This window comes from Neoarius graeffei, chromosome 14 (genome assembly GCF_027579695.1).
Source record: "Neoarius graeffei isolate fNeoGra1 chromosome 14, fNeoGra1.pri, whole genome shotgun sequence".
Taxonomy (NCBI): Eukaryota; Metazoa; Chordata; class Actinopteri; order Siluriformes; family Ariidae; genus Neoarius; species Neoarius graeffei.
In genome coordinates, this window is record NC_083582.1 from 30642964 (window position 1) to 30657860 (window position 14897).

The window sequence follows — 14897 nt, forward strand, 5'->3', positions numbered from 1 at the left end:
ATGATCCTGTTTCTGAGGTCTGCAGAGAATTCCTTTGACCCCATGGCTTGGAGTTTGCTCTGACATGCACTGTCAACTGTGGAACTTTATATAGGCAGGTCTTGGCAATCCCCAATCATGTCCAATCAATCGAATTTACCACAGGTGGACTTCAATTACGTTGTAGAAACTTCTCAAGCAGCATCGGTGGAAACAAAATGCACCTCAGCTCACGTTTGGGTGTCATATCAAAGGGTGTGCCCTTTTTTTTTTTTTTTTTTTTTACATTTTGATTTTTAATAAATTAGCGCACGTCTAAAAACTTGCTTTCACATTGTCATTATGGGCTATTTTGTGTAGAATTTTGTGACCAAAAAAAAATGAACTCAGTCTATTGTAGAATAAGTCTGTAACGTAATAAAATGTGGAGAAGGTGAAAGGGGTGTGCAGACTTTCCAGCTCGACTGTATATACAGTCAGTTACTGTGTCATCAGCGTTATGTATTTATTTAAACCAACCTGTGTGGTATGTTCCTGTGGTAGGTGGACATTCCTGACATTGACAGGCTTCTTGTCCAGTTGGAGGAGCTGATTTTCACATGTACACACCCGTTCTCGTACACATCCGCAGCCAAGTGTTTTGCCGGCCTGATCAACAAGAGAGCAGCAGGTAGGAAAAATCCTCCAGTCACTGACCCGGTGTGCTCAAATGTTGAATATTAGAATCGTTTTGTATCTGGTGTGCCATATGAAATATTTAAAATGGAGAGTCTATTTAATTGGTCTGTAGTGATCTGGAACAAAGTGTAGGTTGATGGGTTTTGTGTGTTTAGGCCAAGCCCTGGATGCTGTTCTGGAGAAGACCATGAAAAGAATAAGTGCAACGTTAGACTGTGAATCTTCAGCACAACGAGTTCAAGCCTTCACTTTACTAATCTGGGTAAAAAAAAAAAAAACTTTAAGTATATTCATTAGAAGTATCCTTTCTGTCTTTTATTATTTATTACAACCCTGATTCCAAAAAAGTTGGGACAAAGTACAAATTGTAAATAAAAATGGAATGCAATGATGTGGAAGTTTCAAAATTCCATATTTTATTCAGAATAGAACATAGATGACATATCAAATGTTTAAACTGAGAAAATGTATCATTTAAAGAGAAAAATTAGGTGATTTTAAATTTCATGACGACAACACATCTCAAAAAAGTTGGGACAAGGCCATGTTTACCACTGTGAGACATCCCCTTTTCTCTTTACAACAGTCTGTAAACATCTGGGGACTGAGGAGACAAGTTGCTCAAGTTTAGGGATAGGAATGTTAACCCATTCTTGTCTAATGTAGGATTCTAGTTGCTCAACTGTCTTGGGTCTTTTTTTGTCGTATCTTCCGTTTTATGATGCGTCAAATGTTTTCTATGGGTGAAAGATCTGGACTGCAGGCTGGCCAGTTCAGTACCCGGACCCTTCTTCTACGCAGCCATGATGCTGTAATTGATGCAGTATGTGGTTTGGCATTGTCATGTTGGAAAATGCAAGGTCTTCCCTGAAAGAGACGTCGTCTGGATGGGAGCATATGTTGCTCTAGAACCTGGATATACCTTTCAGCATTGATGGTGTCTTTCCAGATGTGTAAGCTGCCCATGCCACACGCACTAATGCAACCCCATACCATCAGAGATGCAGGCTTCTGAACTGAGCGCTGATAACAACTTGGGTCGTCCTTCTCCTCTTTAGTCCGAATGACACGGCGTCCCTGATTTCCATAAAGAACTTCAAATTTTGATTCGTCTGACCACAGAACAGTTTTCCACTTTGCCACAGTCCATTTTAAATGAGCCTTGGCCCAGAGAAGACGTCTGCGCTTCTGGATCATGTTTAGATACGGCTTCTTCTTTGAACTATAGACTTTTAGCTGGCAACGGTGGATGGCACGGTGAATTGTGATGCAGTGCCATCTAAGGGCCCGAAGATCACGGGCACCCAGTATGGTTTTCCGGCCTTGACCCTTATGCACAGAGATTCTTCCAGATTCTCTGAATCTTTTGATGATCTTATGCACTGTAGATGATGATGTGTTCAAACTCTTTGCAATTTTACACTGTCGAACTCCTTTCTGATATTGCTCCACTATTTGTCAGTGCAGAATTAGGGGGATTGGTGATCCTCTTCCCATCTTTACTTCTGAGAGCCGCTGCCACTCCAAGATGCTCTTTTTATACCCAGTCATGTTAATGACCTATTGCCAATTGACCTAATGAGTTGCAATTTGGTCCTCCAGCTGTTCCTTTTTTGTACCTTTAACTTTTCCAGCCTCTTATTGCCCCTGTCCCAACTTTTTTGAGATGTATTGCTGTCATGAAATTTCAAATGAGCCAATATTTGGCATGAAATTTCAAAATGTCTCACTTTCGACATTTGATATGTTGTCTATGTTCTATTGTAAATACAATATCAGTTTTTGAGATTTTGTAAATTATTGCATTCCATTTTTATTTACAATTTGTACTTTGTCCCAACTTTTTTGGAATTGGGGTTGTATTATACCCCCGCTCTGTCGGAGGGGTGTACTGGTTTACTTCTGTCCGTCCGAAACACCCAGCAACCATGAATCATAGCCGCTTGGGGTTCTATACCGCGTATACTGTTTTCAGGTCTGTCGCACATCGACTTCCTGTTTACCGACAATGTATTTATGAAACATACTGTATATAGCGTGGATTTACAACATTTTCCTCACACTTTTCTCAGCAACTATAAATCACAACTGCTTGAGATTTGGTACCGAGCTTCAGCTTTGGGTTCTGTACGCTGTGTACCGTTTTCAGGTCTGTCACGCATCGACTTCCTGTTTACCGACAATGTATTTATGAAACATACAGTATAGCATGGATTTACAGAATTTTCGTACCATTTTTCTCAGCAACTACAAATCACAACTGCTTGAGATTTGGTACCGAGCTTCAGTTTGGGGTTCTGTACCATGTACAGTGGCATGCAAAAGTTTTGGGCACCCTTGCTGAAAATGTCTGTTACTGTGAATAGTTAAGTGAGCAGAAGATGAACTGATCACCAAAAGGCATAAAGGTAAAGACGAGACATTTCTTTAATATTTTCCACAAGATTGCATTTTTATTTCCATCATTTACAGGCATAAAATACCAAAAAATGAAAAGGACCTGAAGCAAAAGTTTGGGCACCCTGCATGGTTAGTACCTAGTAACACCCCCTTTGGCAAGTATCGCAGCTTGTAAACACTTTTTGTAGCCAGCTAATAATCTTTCAGTTCTTACCTGGGGGATTTTCACACATTCGTCCTTGCAAAAGGCTTCCAGTTCTACAAGTTTCTTGGGCTGTCTTGCATGCACTGCTCTTTTGAGATCTATCCACAGATTTTCAATGATGTTTAGGTCAGGGGACTGAGGGCCAGGGCAAAACCTTCAGCTTGTGCTTCTTGAGGTATTCCATTGTAGATTTTGAGGTGTATTTTGGATCATCGTCTTATTGTAGGACCCGTCCTCTTTTTAACTTCAACTTTTTTACAGATGGTGTGATGTTTGCTTCCAGGATTTCCTGGTATTTATTTGAATCCATGCTTCCCTCGACCGATGAAATGTGTCCTGTGCCACTGGCTGCAACACAACCCCAAAGCATGATCGATCCACACCCATGCTTCAGAGTTGGAGAGGTGTTCTTTTCCTGGAATTTGGCACCCTTTTTTCTCCAAACATACCTTTGCACATTGTGGCCAAAAAGTTCTATTTTGATTTCATCAGTCCACAGGACTTGTTTCCAAAATGCATCAGGCTTGCTTAGATGTTCATTTGCAAACTTCAGACGCTGAATTTTGTGCCTAGGACGCAGGAAAGGTTTTCTTCTGATGGCTCTCCCATGAAGGTCATATTTGTTCAGGTGTCGCTGCAGAGTAGAACAGTGCACCACCACTCCAGGGTCTGCTAAATCTTTCTGAAGGTCTTTTGCAGTCAAACAGAGTTTTATTTGCCTTTCTAGCAATCCAACGAGCAGTTCTTTCAGAAAGTTTTCTTCATCTTCCAGACCTCACCTTGATCTCCGCTGTTTCTGTTAACTGCCATTTCTTTATAACATTACAATCTGAGGAAACAGCTACCTGAAAACACTTTGCTACGTTCTTGTAGCCTTCTCCTGCTTTGTGAGCATCAATTATTTTATTATTCAGAATGCGAGGGAGTTGCTTAGAGGAGCCCATGGCTGTTGATTTTAGGGACAAGTTTGAGGAGTCAGAGAATTTATACAGCTTTGAAATCTGCATCGTCTGACCTTTCCTAACGAAGAATTTGAACAAGCCACAGCTTGATAAGCTAATTAAGGTCTGGAACCTTGGTAAAAATTACCTGAGAACTCAAATGTATTGGGGTGCCCAAACTTTCACATGGTGTTCCTTTTCTTTTTTTTCACTCTCCAATTGTACGAAACAAAAATAATACACAAATCTTGCAGAAAACGCTGAAAAGAAATGTCTCGTCTTTACCTTTATGCCTTTTGGTGATCAGTTCATCTTCTGCTCACTTAACTATTCGCAGTAACAGACATTTTCAGCAAGGGTGCCTAGACTTTTGCATGCCACTGGATACAGTTTTCAGGTCTGTCGCACATCGACTTCCTGTTTACCGACTGAATGTATTTTCGAAACATATAGGGTGGATTTTGACGCTGTTTCGAGAAGCAGAATGCTATTTCAAAATGGGTTTAGCAGGATGCTGTTTGGAATCCCTGGGGAGAGACACGGCTCTTTACTTACTCGTTTCAGGGTTAATTATTTGTTGAAGTCAATATTCATAATAAGTGTCCTATTCCTGCGATTGCTTGCGTTCTGATCTACCGTAAGCGAGAGCGGGGGGATACGTAAGTGAGCAGTAGCTCACAGTTGATCTTGTTAGTTTCTGTTGAAATCTCACATCTGACTGGTGAGACGGTGTTAGCCGGTCTAACGGGAGTTCTGGCTGTAAAGCAGATCCCAGAGTTTTAGTAAAGCCTAGGTCACAAACAGACGTACGATTTTTTGTCCGTGCGATTTTTGGCGTTTCCCAAATCGCTGCGTTTTTTTTTTGTTCATGGAGAAAGACGCACGTTGGCCGTAAGTTTGTCTTGCAACCTGAAAAAAACGTAAGCGCCCGTAGAGTTTGTTTGACATGATAAAGAACCTCTGCGGCCGGTCTACGTCTCGAAAATCAGCACATCACACGCGCGCCCTCCGTGCGTTTCTTGCACGTAGACCGGCCGTAGGAGCACGTACGGCCGGTTGTGACTAAGGCTTAATGCACTCGTCCTGATCCATTATTGTTTCAACATTAACAACTAATTTATAGGGACTTGCATGGTGGATGCTTTAGTAAGCAAAGCCTAATAATACACCGATTTAAAATAAATGGTTTATTTAACAAAGTCTTTGACATGGTGCAATTTTCTGGAAGACGTTCAACATTTCTGGAAGTGTCAGTACTTTAACAGTCCGAGGCAAAGATGTTCCTTTAAATTGTCTGCCGCAGGAAAGTCTCAGGCCAGAGGTTTCTCTCAAACAAGCTGATTTTTATTTGCCTCCTCTTCAAGAGAGGATGAGAGAATGACTTTATAGCCGCTATAAAGTAAAGCGATAACGGGAAATATTTTTGTGGCAGTTCCGCGTGATTTAAATGCAGCAGTATAAACGGATGACGTCGTGTTTTTCTGTGATAAAGAAAACCTTGATGCTGCTGCCAAATCACTGTGGTGTAAAAAGAAATAAAACACTTCAGGACGTGCTGTTTGCGATAGGACAATAATCGACTTTGGGGTGGTAACAGGAAGTCTGCTTCACATCACCCCATCATGTTTTCTTCCCCGGAAACGCCATAGAGTTTGGGATTGGTGCAGCTACTTTGTATAATCTGGAACGATGCTAAAGAGCAGTGAAACACTGTACACACTGTACTGATCGTCATTATTGGTGGCCTGAAGCTGGGTCAGTATCAGATGTGACCTCTTGCATCCTTACTGAACGTGAATTAACCCTGTTTTGTTTTGTTTTTTTAGGTGGTCAAGGCTTTGCTTCTGCGCTACCATCCTCTGTCCGTAACCTTAACCGACCAGGTAGATCATTTTTCTTGAACTCATGAACAGAATCGCCTCCTTCATCTTCACAAATGTTGGGTTTCTCTTTGTTCCTTGGTGTGTGTGTAATAAATTGATCGTCCATGTGTCTATCTGGGGAATTTTTGATAATTAGTAAGGGTGTATGATACTGGCTTCATGATCTCAATTTGATTCTCAGAATATTTTAATTGGAAAAAAAAAAATTATGACTGTGAAGTTCCGTATTTTTTCACCCAACCATAAACACTGCAAAACGATGTACATGTTTAAAGTAAATAATAAAAAAAAATACAGAGGTTTAATATTATAAACAATTTATGACGCATTCACCATGTCTTTTGAACATATGTTACAAATTTTACCAAATATTTTAAATTAATGTGATCTGAGGACTTTAAGTGCATATCCTGGACCAATTTGGTTTTTTTTGTTTTTTTTTTATATGAAAGTATGTCCCTTTACACACTCATCCAGAAGGGTGATTTTGCACAAGGCCATCTGTCTACAGCAGAAAAAAATAAAATAACAAAACGCGTCTGGAAAAATCCCAAGGGAGTCTGGAGCTAGATTCGTGACGTTACGTGCGGAAGCGCCTGCAGGCTGAGAGAGCTTTGCACGGTTTCAGTGCACAGCCTGTGTAGCCCAAGCGCTCCCATTTCTCTCTCATTGGGAAACGATGAGTACTAATCCCATCAAGATTGGTGTTGCTACACCCTCCAACGATACATCTGTTAACCATTTTAATAATTGCGTGATAACGTTGAAGAAATTTGCAGAAAACCACCAGGTCGTTTTCTCAAACAAACCGGCGCTGACGTAGGATTCAGAGGGAGGCGTCCCGCACGCGACGTCACGAAAATCAGTGTTTCCTGGGAAATCCAAATGCCAAGTTTTTTCAGAGGCGGACCAATTCGCCTCAAATGGCTTGATTTCAACTGAATTTTTCTGGTATTGCGCAAGGTAAAAAAAAATTGCAGAGAATGCAGAATGTTACAGATATTTGACCAAAGTTTAATATAAAATAGGAGAATTACACTGATCTTGCTCCTGAATTTACCCGTGATATGCCCTTTAAATGTCCAACTGAAACATAATAAGCTCTGTATCAGGAACAGGGCTCCAAATTTGGCAAAAATGCCCAATTTCCTGAGCGTTTGGTCTTGTTGTTTGAAAGCTACTGAATTGTCGTTCTTTTTAACCGTTATAATGTGATCATGGAACCAAATATCACATAACACACATTGGTTGTTGCAATCTGGGGCTGTGACCGTGGCTCACAGGCTTTCCGTCAGTAAACACAACACGATGTTTGTTTACTGACGCGGCATGCTGGCGACACTCGGTGGCCACTTTATTAGGAACCCCTACCCATCCACCTGCTGTTTTATGCAGGTCTGTAATCAGCCGATCCCTTGACCGCAGCACAACGCATCAAATCATGTAGATGCAAATCAAGAGCTTCGGTTCATGTCCACTTCTTCAAACACCAGAACGGGAAGAATCATGATCTCAGAGTGTGACTTTCACTGTGGCATGGGGGCTGGTTTGAGCATTTCAGAAACTGCTGATCTCCTGGGGTTTTCACACACAACAGTCGCTAGAGTTTACGCAGAATGGTGCGAAAAACAAAAAAACTTTTCAGTGAGCGACAGTTCTGTGGGTGGAAACAAACGCCTTGTTGATAAGAGAGGTCCGAGGAAAATGGCCAGATTGGTTCGAGCTGCCAGGAAGGGTAATAGTAGCTGTGTCCGAAATCACACACTACTCACTATACAGTGGACTATATAGTGAGTTCGCCATTTTGTAGTGCTGTCCGAATGTATAGTGAGAATTATTACACCCTATATATAGTGCACTCAGAGTATCCCACAATGTACCGTGAAAAGTAGTGTACAACCGATGGTCACTAACCAAGCAATGTACCCCATCATGCATTGCAGTCGCGCTGAAAAGGGGGAAAAAAAGTGTGTTGGAGGTGAATGGACGGAGGAAGAAACACATTATAAACAAACATTCATGTACAATTAAAAATAGTAAGAGAATAGAAAGTAATCTAAAATAGAACGAGAGATGGCAGCACGGTGGTGTAGTGGTTAGCGCTGTCGCCTCACAGCAAGAAGGTCCGGGTTCGAGCCCCGCGGCCGGCGAGGGCCTTTCTGTGCGGAGTTTGCATGTTCTCCCCGTGTCCGCGTGGGTTTCCTCCGGGTGCTCCGGTTTCCCCCACAGTCCAAAGACATGCAGGTTAGGTTAACTGGTGACTCTAAATTGACCGTAGGTGTGAATGTGAGTGTGAATGGTTGTCTGTGTCTATGTGTCAGCCCTGTGATGACCTGGCGACTTGTCCAGGGTGTACCCCGCCTTTCGCCCGTAGTCAGCTGGGATAGGCTCCAGCTTGCCTGCGACCCTGTAGAACAGGATAAAGCGGCTAGAGATAATGAGATGAGATGAGAACGAGAGATTAAATACAAGAATAAAAGTTACAGTGCAGCGCGAGGAATTAATCAAAAACCTCAAATTTGATCAAATAAAAGGCAGCGGCAAAGAAGAAAGTATTCGGCCTTGATTTAAAAGAACTGAAAGATGCAGTGGACACAAAGTACTTTGTATTGATTAATGTCGGAAATACGCTCGGTATAATATGGATTTATGACAAAAATACGTACATGTATTTATTATTTTGAAAACCCACTAGCCGACTGATCTGGCACGTTTTAATTGTGCGACAGTAACGACATAAATAACGGTGCGGCGGAGTAGTGTCCGAAAGTGTTTTTTCATTTTATCAATGAGCTCATTATATAGGGAGTCGTGATCAAGAGAGTGAGTGATTTTTACTGGCTGTGTCTGAACTCATATAAACGCTCTTTTACAACTGTGGGGAGCAGAAAAGCATCTCAGCATGCAACAGAAAACAGAAGAGCACATCGGGTTCCGCTCTTGCAGGCAAGAACAGGAATCTTACCCTGTGTCCGAAATCGCTCACTCGTTCACTACTCCCTACGCCAGACCTGGGCATTTTCCGGCCCGCGGGCCGCATCCGGCCCTTTGGTTCATTCTGACCGGCCCGCGTAAGGTTAATTAGAAATTACAAAATAAATGTATTTTCTAATTTTACCTCATGCATGGACTGAATGTGCATTGCTTTTATTTTTGAAGTTGTGTTCAACAAAAACGCAATGCGCGCGACATGAACATGACATGAAATCCCACGAAACCTAATCCCGCGATAACTACTTCCGTAATTTGTCCAGACCAACCACAAACTTGCACGTCATCCTTCAAACGGTCCAGCCAATCACATAGTGTGACGTCACCAGCAGGCACCGGAGCCCATCTGTAGATCCGATTCCTACTTTTTGGTGAATAATCTCATTATTTTTACAAAACATTACATACACAAGTGTCGATATGCCAAATCCCCCCTTCATGGCCTGCTCTTAAGAATGAACTGTCCTTGTTACAAAAATGTCTGAAATATATAAACAATCCTCATGCAAATATACTGTACACATTCATAGCAGAAGTTAACCTTTCATAAACCCCTTGTTTTTTTTTCCTTTTTGCATATATTGTATATATATGTATTTTATAAGTTTTCTTTTGATTATATTTTCAGAGGAGGTGTGATTTTATGTTGTAATATAAAATAATTCTGTTTGTTTGAATTTAATTAAAAAAAAAGATCTGATTCCTACACCGAATCAACTGATGATCATCTGTCAGCCGTGCTTCGCATCTCCACCTCAGACATTCAACCTGACTCTGATGCACTCGTTAAAGACCAACAGAGACTAGATTTCTCTCACTGAACAAATAAAAAACTGAAAAACACCAAATGAGGTGATTAGACTACAAATGTGGGCATCATTATTATAATATGATGTATCTTGCTTGATATTTGGAGTAGAAAGACAATATTTGTGATGCCTTTGTGTTTTGGGGTGAATGTGACTGAAAAAAAAAGGTACAAACGTTGACATTTTGTTAACCATTGTTTTGGGAAATTTGATTGAATAAATGACATTTTTTGTAAGGCAACCTCGTTTTTCCCCCATACTCTTACCAGTCTTAGCAGTTTGTAAAAACAATTTTATTTATTGCTTTATATAAAGAAATACAATTAATATTATGCAGAATTTAGTTCAGCCTTTTGGTCCGGCCCTCCACAAAATTTTCTGTTTCTCATGTGGCCCCATGGAAAAAATAATTGCCCATCCCTGCCCTACGCCCTATGGGTCTATTGTTCCAAAATCCAAAAGGTTGCACTGAACATGCTGAAAAAGTCAAACAAGGTGGGGTATGATATTTAAGAAAGAACACTTGTCATGATACAAAAGTTTCAGTTGACAGCATGTTGAATTGGGATATCAACTTCGAGAAAAATACATAAATTTCATTGCTAAAATTAATGGGTTTTGGGTGTTTAAATCACCAAAATCCATCAGCTTCGCCCCCTGGTCCCTCACCGAGACGTTGCCCCTGGACCCCACTGGGGACCTGCGGGCCGCAACCCCCCCCCCCCGCTACTTTTCAGATTTTTTTCTCAACATGCACTCTCATCCCTGTATATAGGGAATTACTATATAGAGGACTATATAGTGAGCTCACTGATAAAATGAAAAAAAAAAACACTTTCGGACACGACTCCATCGTGCTGTTATTTACGTCGTTACTGTCGCACAATTAAAACGTGCCAGATCAGTCGGCTGGTGGGTTTTCAAAATAATAAATACATGTACATATTTTTGTCATAAATCCGTATTATACCGAGCGTATTTCCGACATTAATCAATACAAAGTTCTTTGTGTCCGCTGCATCTTTCAGTTCTTTTAAATCGAGGCTGAATACTTTCTTCTTTGCCACTGTGCTTTATTTAATCAAATTTGAGGCTTCTGATTTGATTTCTTTCAGCGCAACCGCAGTGCATGATGGGATATACTGCTTGGTTAGTGACCATTATTGTATACTACTTTTCGTGATGCATTGTGGGATACTTTGAGTCCATTATATAGGGTGTAATAATCCTCACTAAGGTTTCGGACAGCACTACAAAATGGCGAACTCGCCATTTAGTGCCCTAGATAGTGAGTACGGAGCGATTTTGGACACGGTTGGAATCAAGAACAAGTTCCTATTAAAGTGGCCAGTGAGCGCATACTTTAACTCTATGGCAGGCGGCTTCCGACCCTCCTTACCACCAAGCAGGAGCCGCACCTGATTTCCACTGAGAGCCACACTGGCACTTTCTGGGTAAGACCTGGGATGTGCGGATTGGGCCCTCTAGTGTTCAAACAGTGCAACAGCACTGTTTAACATGCATCGTTAATAGAATGCCGGTTTCCAGGATGTGAATCCCGCGTGTGCACGATGCATCATGAGTTTGCATCATGACCCAATCTGGTAATTAGAGGTCCAGGCATTGCAACTGGATAGAAATTGATTTGGCAAAGTAACTTGTTTTTGTTGAAGGTTTTTCTTGTGCTTTTTGTCATTTTCTTAATGCCACTTTCAGCTCTTCTGCCTCCTGAGCGATGATCAGTTAGGTTCTCGGGCAGCGGACGGTTTCTCGCTACTTATGAGCGACTCTCCAGATGTGCTGAACCGCAGCTGCCACGCCAACGTGCGCATTATGTACCGCCAACGATTCTTCACAGAGAACTCGGCTAAACTTGTACAGGGCTTCAACTGCGCACAGCAAGGTATTTTGAGATGCAGTAAACCTTGAGCACCGGTCGAACCTAATATCCTGTCGAATAATATAATATTTTTTCCCCGTTTTATATTTTTCAGAGAAGAGGTCCGTGTATCTGAAGGCCTTGTCGCACATCGTCAATAATCTGCCCAGACAAGTGCAACTCTCAGAGCTTCCTGCTGTGAGTAGATTGTTCCGTGGTAACAGGAGCTTCATAACTTCCTCATAATCACAGTCCTGATGCCACATACAGTATGAACAACTACTATATGTACTGTTATATGTACGGTCTTTCATGTTTCATTCGCACGCTCATGTCCTCCGTTTTTCTCTCCGGTTTCAAATTTGTATCCCACAATGCCTTGCGCGAACGGGGAAAGCCCACCACGTCATGCATGATGTAGTATCTTGTATTGAGCCATGGTGAAGCAGGAAAAAATACACGGAAATCTACCTAGACGTTCCCGGCTGTAATTACAGCCGGGAATGTCTAGGTAGATTTCAGCTTTTAAAACTTGTGGTTTAATATGTGTGTGTGTGTGTGTGTGTGTGTGTGTGTGTGTGTAAAAATCCCTCCCTAAGAAATAATTTATTTAAAAAAAAAAATGCCACTATTATTGCCCCCCCTGGAAATTACACTGTAACTGAAAGCTGTACTGCCTTTCAGATTTTTCAAGTTTAGGTCATAAAAAGAATTTTCCCGACACCCAGTTATTTTTGTTTAGTGGACCGAAAGCTACTGAATTCGAATCACAGACTTCCAGTTTTATTAGTGTTTTATCTTTAAAATAGAATAATTAATGAATTTAGAGCCATGCGCCCCTAAATTCTCCGTTATTTTTTTTCCTGCTTCACCATGACTCAATACAAGATACTACATCATGCATGACATGGTGGGCTTTCCCCGTTCGCGCAAGGCATTGTGGGATACAAATTTGAAACTGGAGAGAAAAACGGAGGACGTGAGTGTGCGAATGAAACATGAAAGACCGACTACAGTAATGGAAAGCGAGAAGAAAAGACGTTATGTTCTATGCGAAGGAACAGAAACGCAGGACCAAACTAATAAATATCGGCACTCAGCGAGCACCTCGGTGTGATCAGTTGTTCGTTTAGCAACAGAATGATGGAACCGTCAGTGCACCGTCAAAGTAAACCTGTAGATGGCAGCAATGCAACACTGGATGCCAGAAGAAGGTGGTAAACCTGCGCATGCGCAAACGGACTTCCTCTGTCTGCTTGACGGCGCGAAGCGAGCGATTTCATGCAGGTTATTTGCTTTAGTCCCTTCAAATTAAATAATTTCCCAGCCACAGAATGGCCTGTTTTTTATTTTTGTTTTTTTTATATGTATATAGATATTACAGAAATAAACATGCACCACAATGACCAAATTTCAGAGGGAACTAAACTTCACCGATTTTATGAAATCGAAAGGCCATCTTGCTTTAAATGGTTTAAAAATTATGGCTTATGGACCTTTTTTAGACTTCTTTTTTTTTTTTTCCCCTGTAACGCCTTGTTTTAACGGTAAAATTCAAGCCCCGCCCTGTTAACATGGCGTTTCGAGGTCGGTAGAGAAAACTTCCCAGGAGCCACAGGCCAAAGAAGGGAAGGTCAAAAAAACCATTTGTTTAAAGCTAGACTGCCTTTCAGATTTTTCAAGTGCAGGTCATTTAAAAGAATTTTCCTGACACGTAGTTATTTTTCTTTAGTGGACCGAAAGCCACTGAATTCGAATCGGACTTCCAATGTTGTTAATTTTATTTTAAAATGGAACAATTAACGAATTTATCTCCACGTGGCCCTAAATTCTCCGCTATTTTTTCCTGCTTCACCATGACGCAATACAAGATACTACGTCATGCATGACGTGCTTGGCTTTCCCTGTTCGCGCAAGGCATTGTGGGATACAAATTTGAAACGGGAGAGAAAAACGGAGGACGTGAGCATGCGAATGAACCGTGAAAGCCCGACTACAGTAACGGGACGCGAGAAGAAAAGACGCTATGTTATATACGAAGGAAAGGAAACGCAGGAGCAAACTAATAAATATTGGCGCTCAGCGAGCACCTCGGTGTGATCAGCTGTTCGTTTAGCGACAGAATGATGGAACTGTCAGTGCACGGTCAAAGGTAAGCGTGCGCATGCGCACACACACGGACTTCCTCTGTCTGCTTGACTGTGTGAAACGAAGCGAAGCGAGTGATTTTCATACACGTTATTTGCTCGGGAAGCCTGGTGTTTTGTGAGATATTACAGAAATAAACATATCACAATACTTTGAAGCATGTTTCCCGTTTAAATTGTACATTTTTTTGAGTTGACTGGAGTGTGTAGGAATTTTCAAGCTGTAATCCAGGACTTCCTGATTAACTGGGGAACAAATATGAGGTGACACAGAGGCCAAATTCACTCAACACCAACATGGGATAGATAAGCGTGTCGGCCTTCGTAAGTCAGAGAATGGCTGTTTTTTATATATATATATATATATATATATATATATATATATATATATATATATATATATATATATAAAGCCAACCGTAACTGTTACAAATGTACACACACACACGTTTATTTTGAAATCTGCGGTCTTCAGAATGGTTTGTCAGAGATGCCTACTAGTACGGATTGGCCGTATTTTGTACGGAAAAGTTACGTAAATACGATGTTATGGCAAACAGTGTTATTCTGTACGGAATTATTATAAAGTCTTAAAAAATTCCAGTGAGTTGTTTTTAAATGTCCAAGCGACTTTTTCAATCCATGCGCGATTCACGGCTAGGCTATTTATTTTTACGACAACCACACAGTAACGGGAAGCGAGAAGAAAAGACGCTATGTTCTATACGAAGGAAAGGAAACGCAGGAGCAAACTAATAAATATCGGTGTGTGTGTGACACGCGCAGATTCCGCACATGCTGTGTGTGACATGCGCAGACTCCGCACATTTGTTCGCGCTATTTTCGATACGGTAGAATGGCCGTGCATTACACCCAGTCAAAAGGGCAATGGATACGCGCACTGCAAACTGTGTAGAACTGACATTAACATCACTCATGGTGGTCGCGATGACTGCACGCGGCATGTCAACTCCAAAAAACATAT

The 14897-nt window shown here is 41.4% G+C and overlaps 1 protein-coding gene across 1 annotated transcript in view; it reads left to right on the top strand.

Annotated features, from left to right (window-relative positions):
• The window catches only part of mms19 (MMS19 homolog, cytosolic iron-sulfur assembly component), a 107721-nt gene that overhangs the window by 87130 nt on the left and 5694 nt on the right, over positions 1–14897 (top strand). Inside the window, exons 23-27 of the mRNA XM_060939503.1 lie at positions 523–649; positions 813–919; positions 6030–6086; positions 11603–11789; positions 11881–11963. Coding sequence (XP_060795486.1) covers positions 523–649; positions 813–919; positions 6030–6086; positions 11603–11789; positions 11881–11963 — 561 coding nt within the window. The remainder of the gene's footprint in view (positions 1–522; positions 650–812; positions 920–6029; positions 6087–11602; positions 11790–11880; positions 11964–14897) is intronic.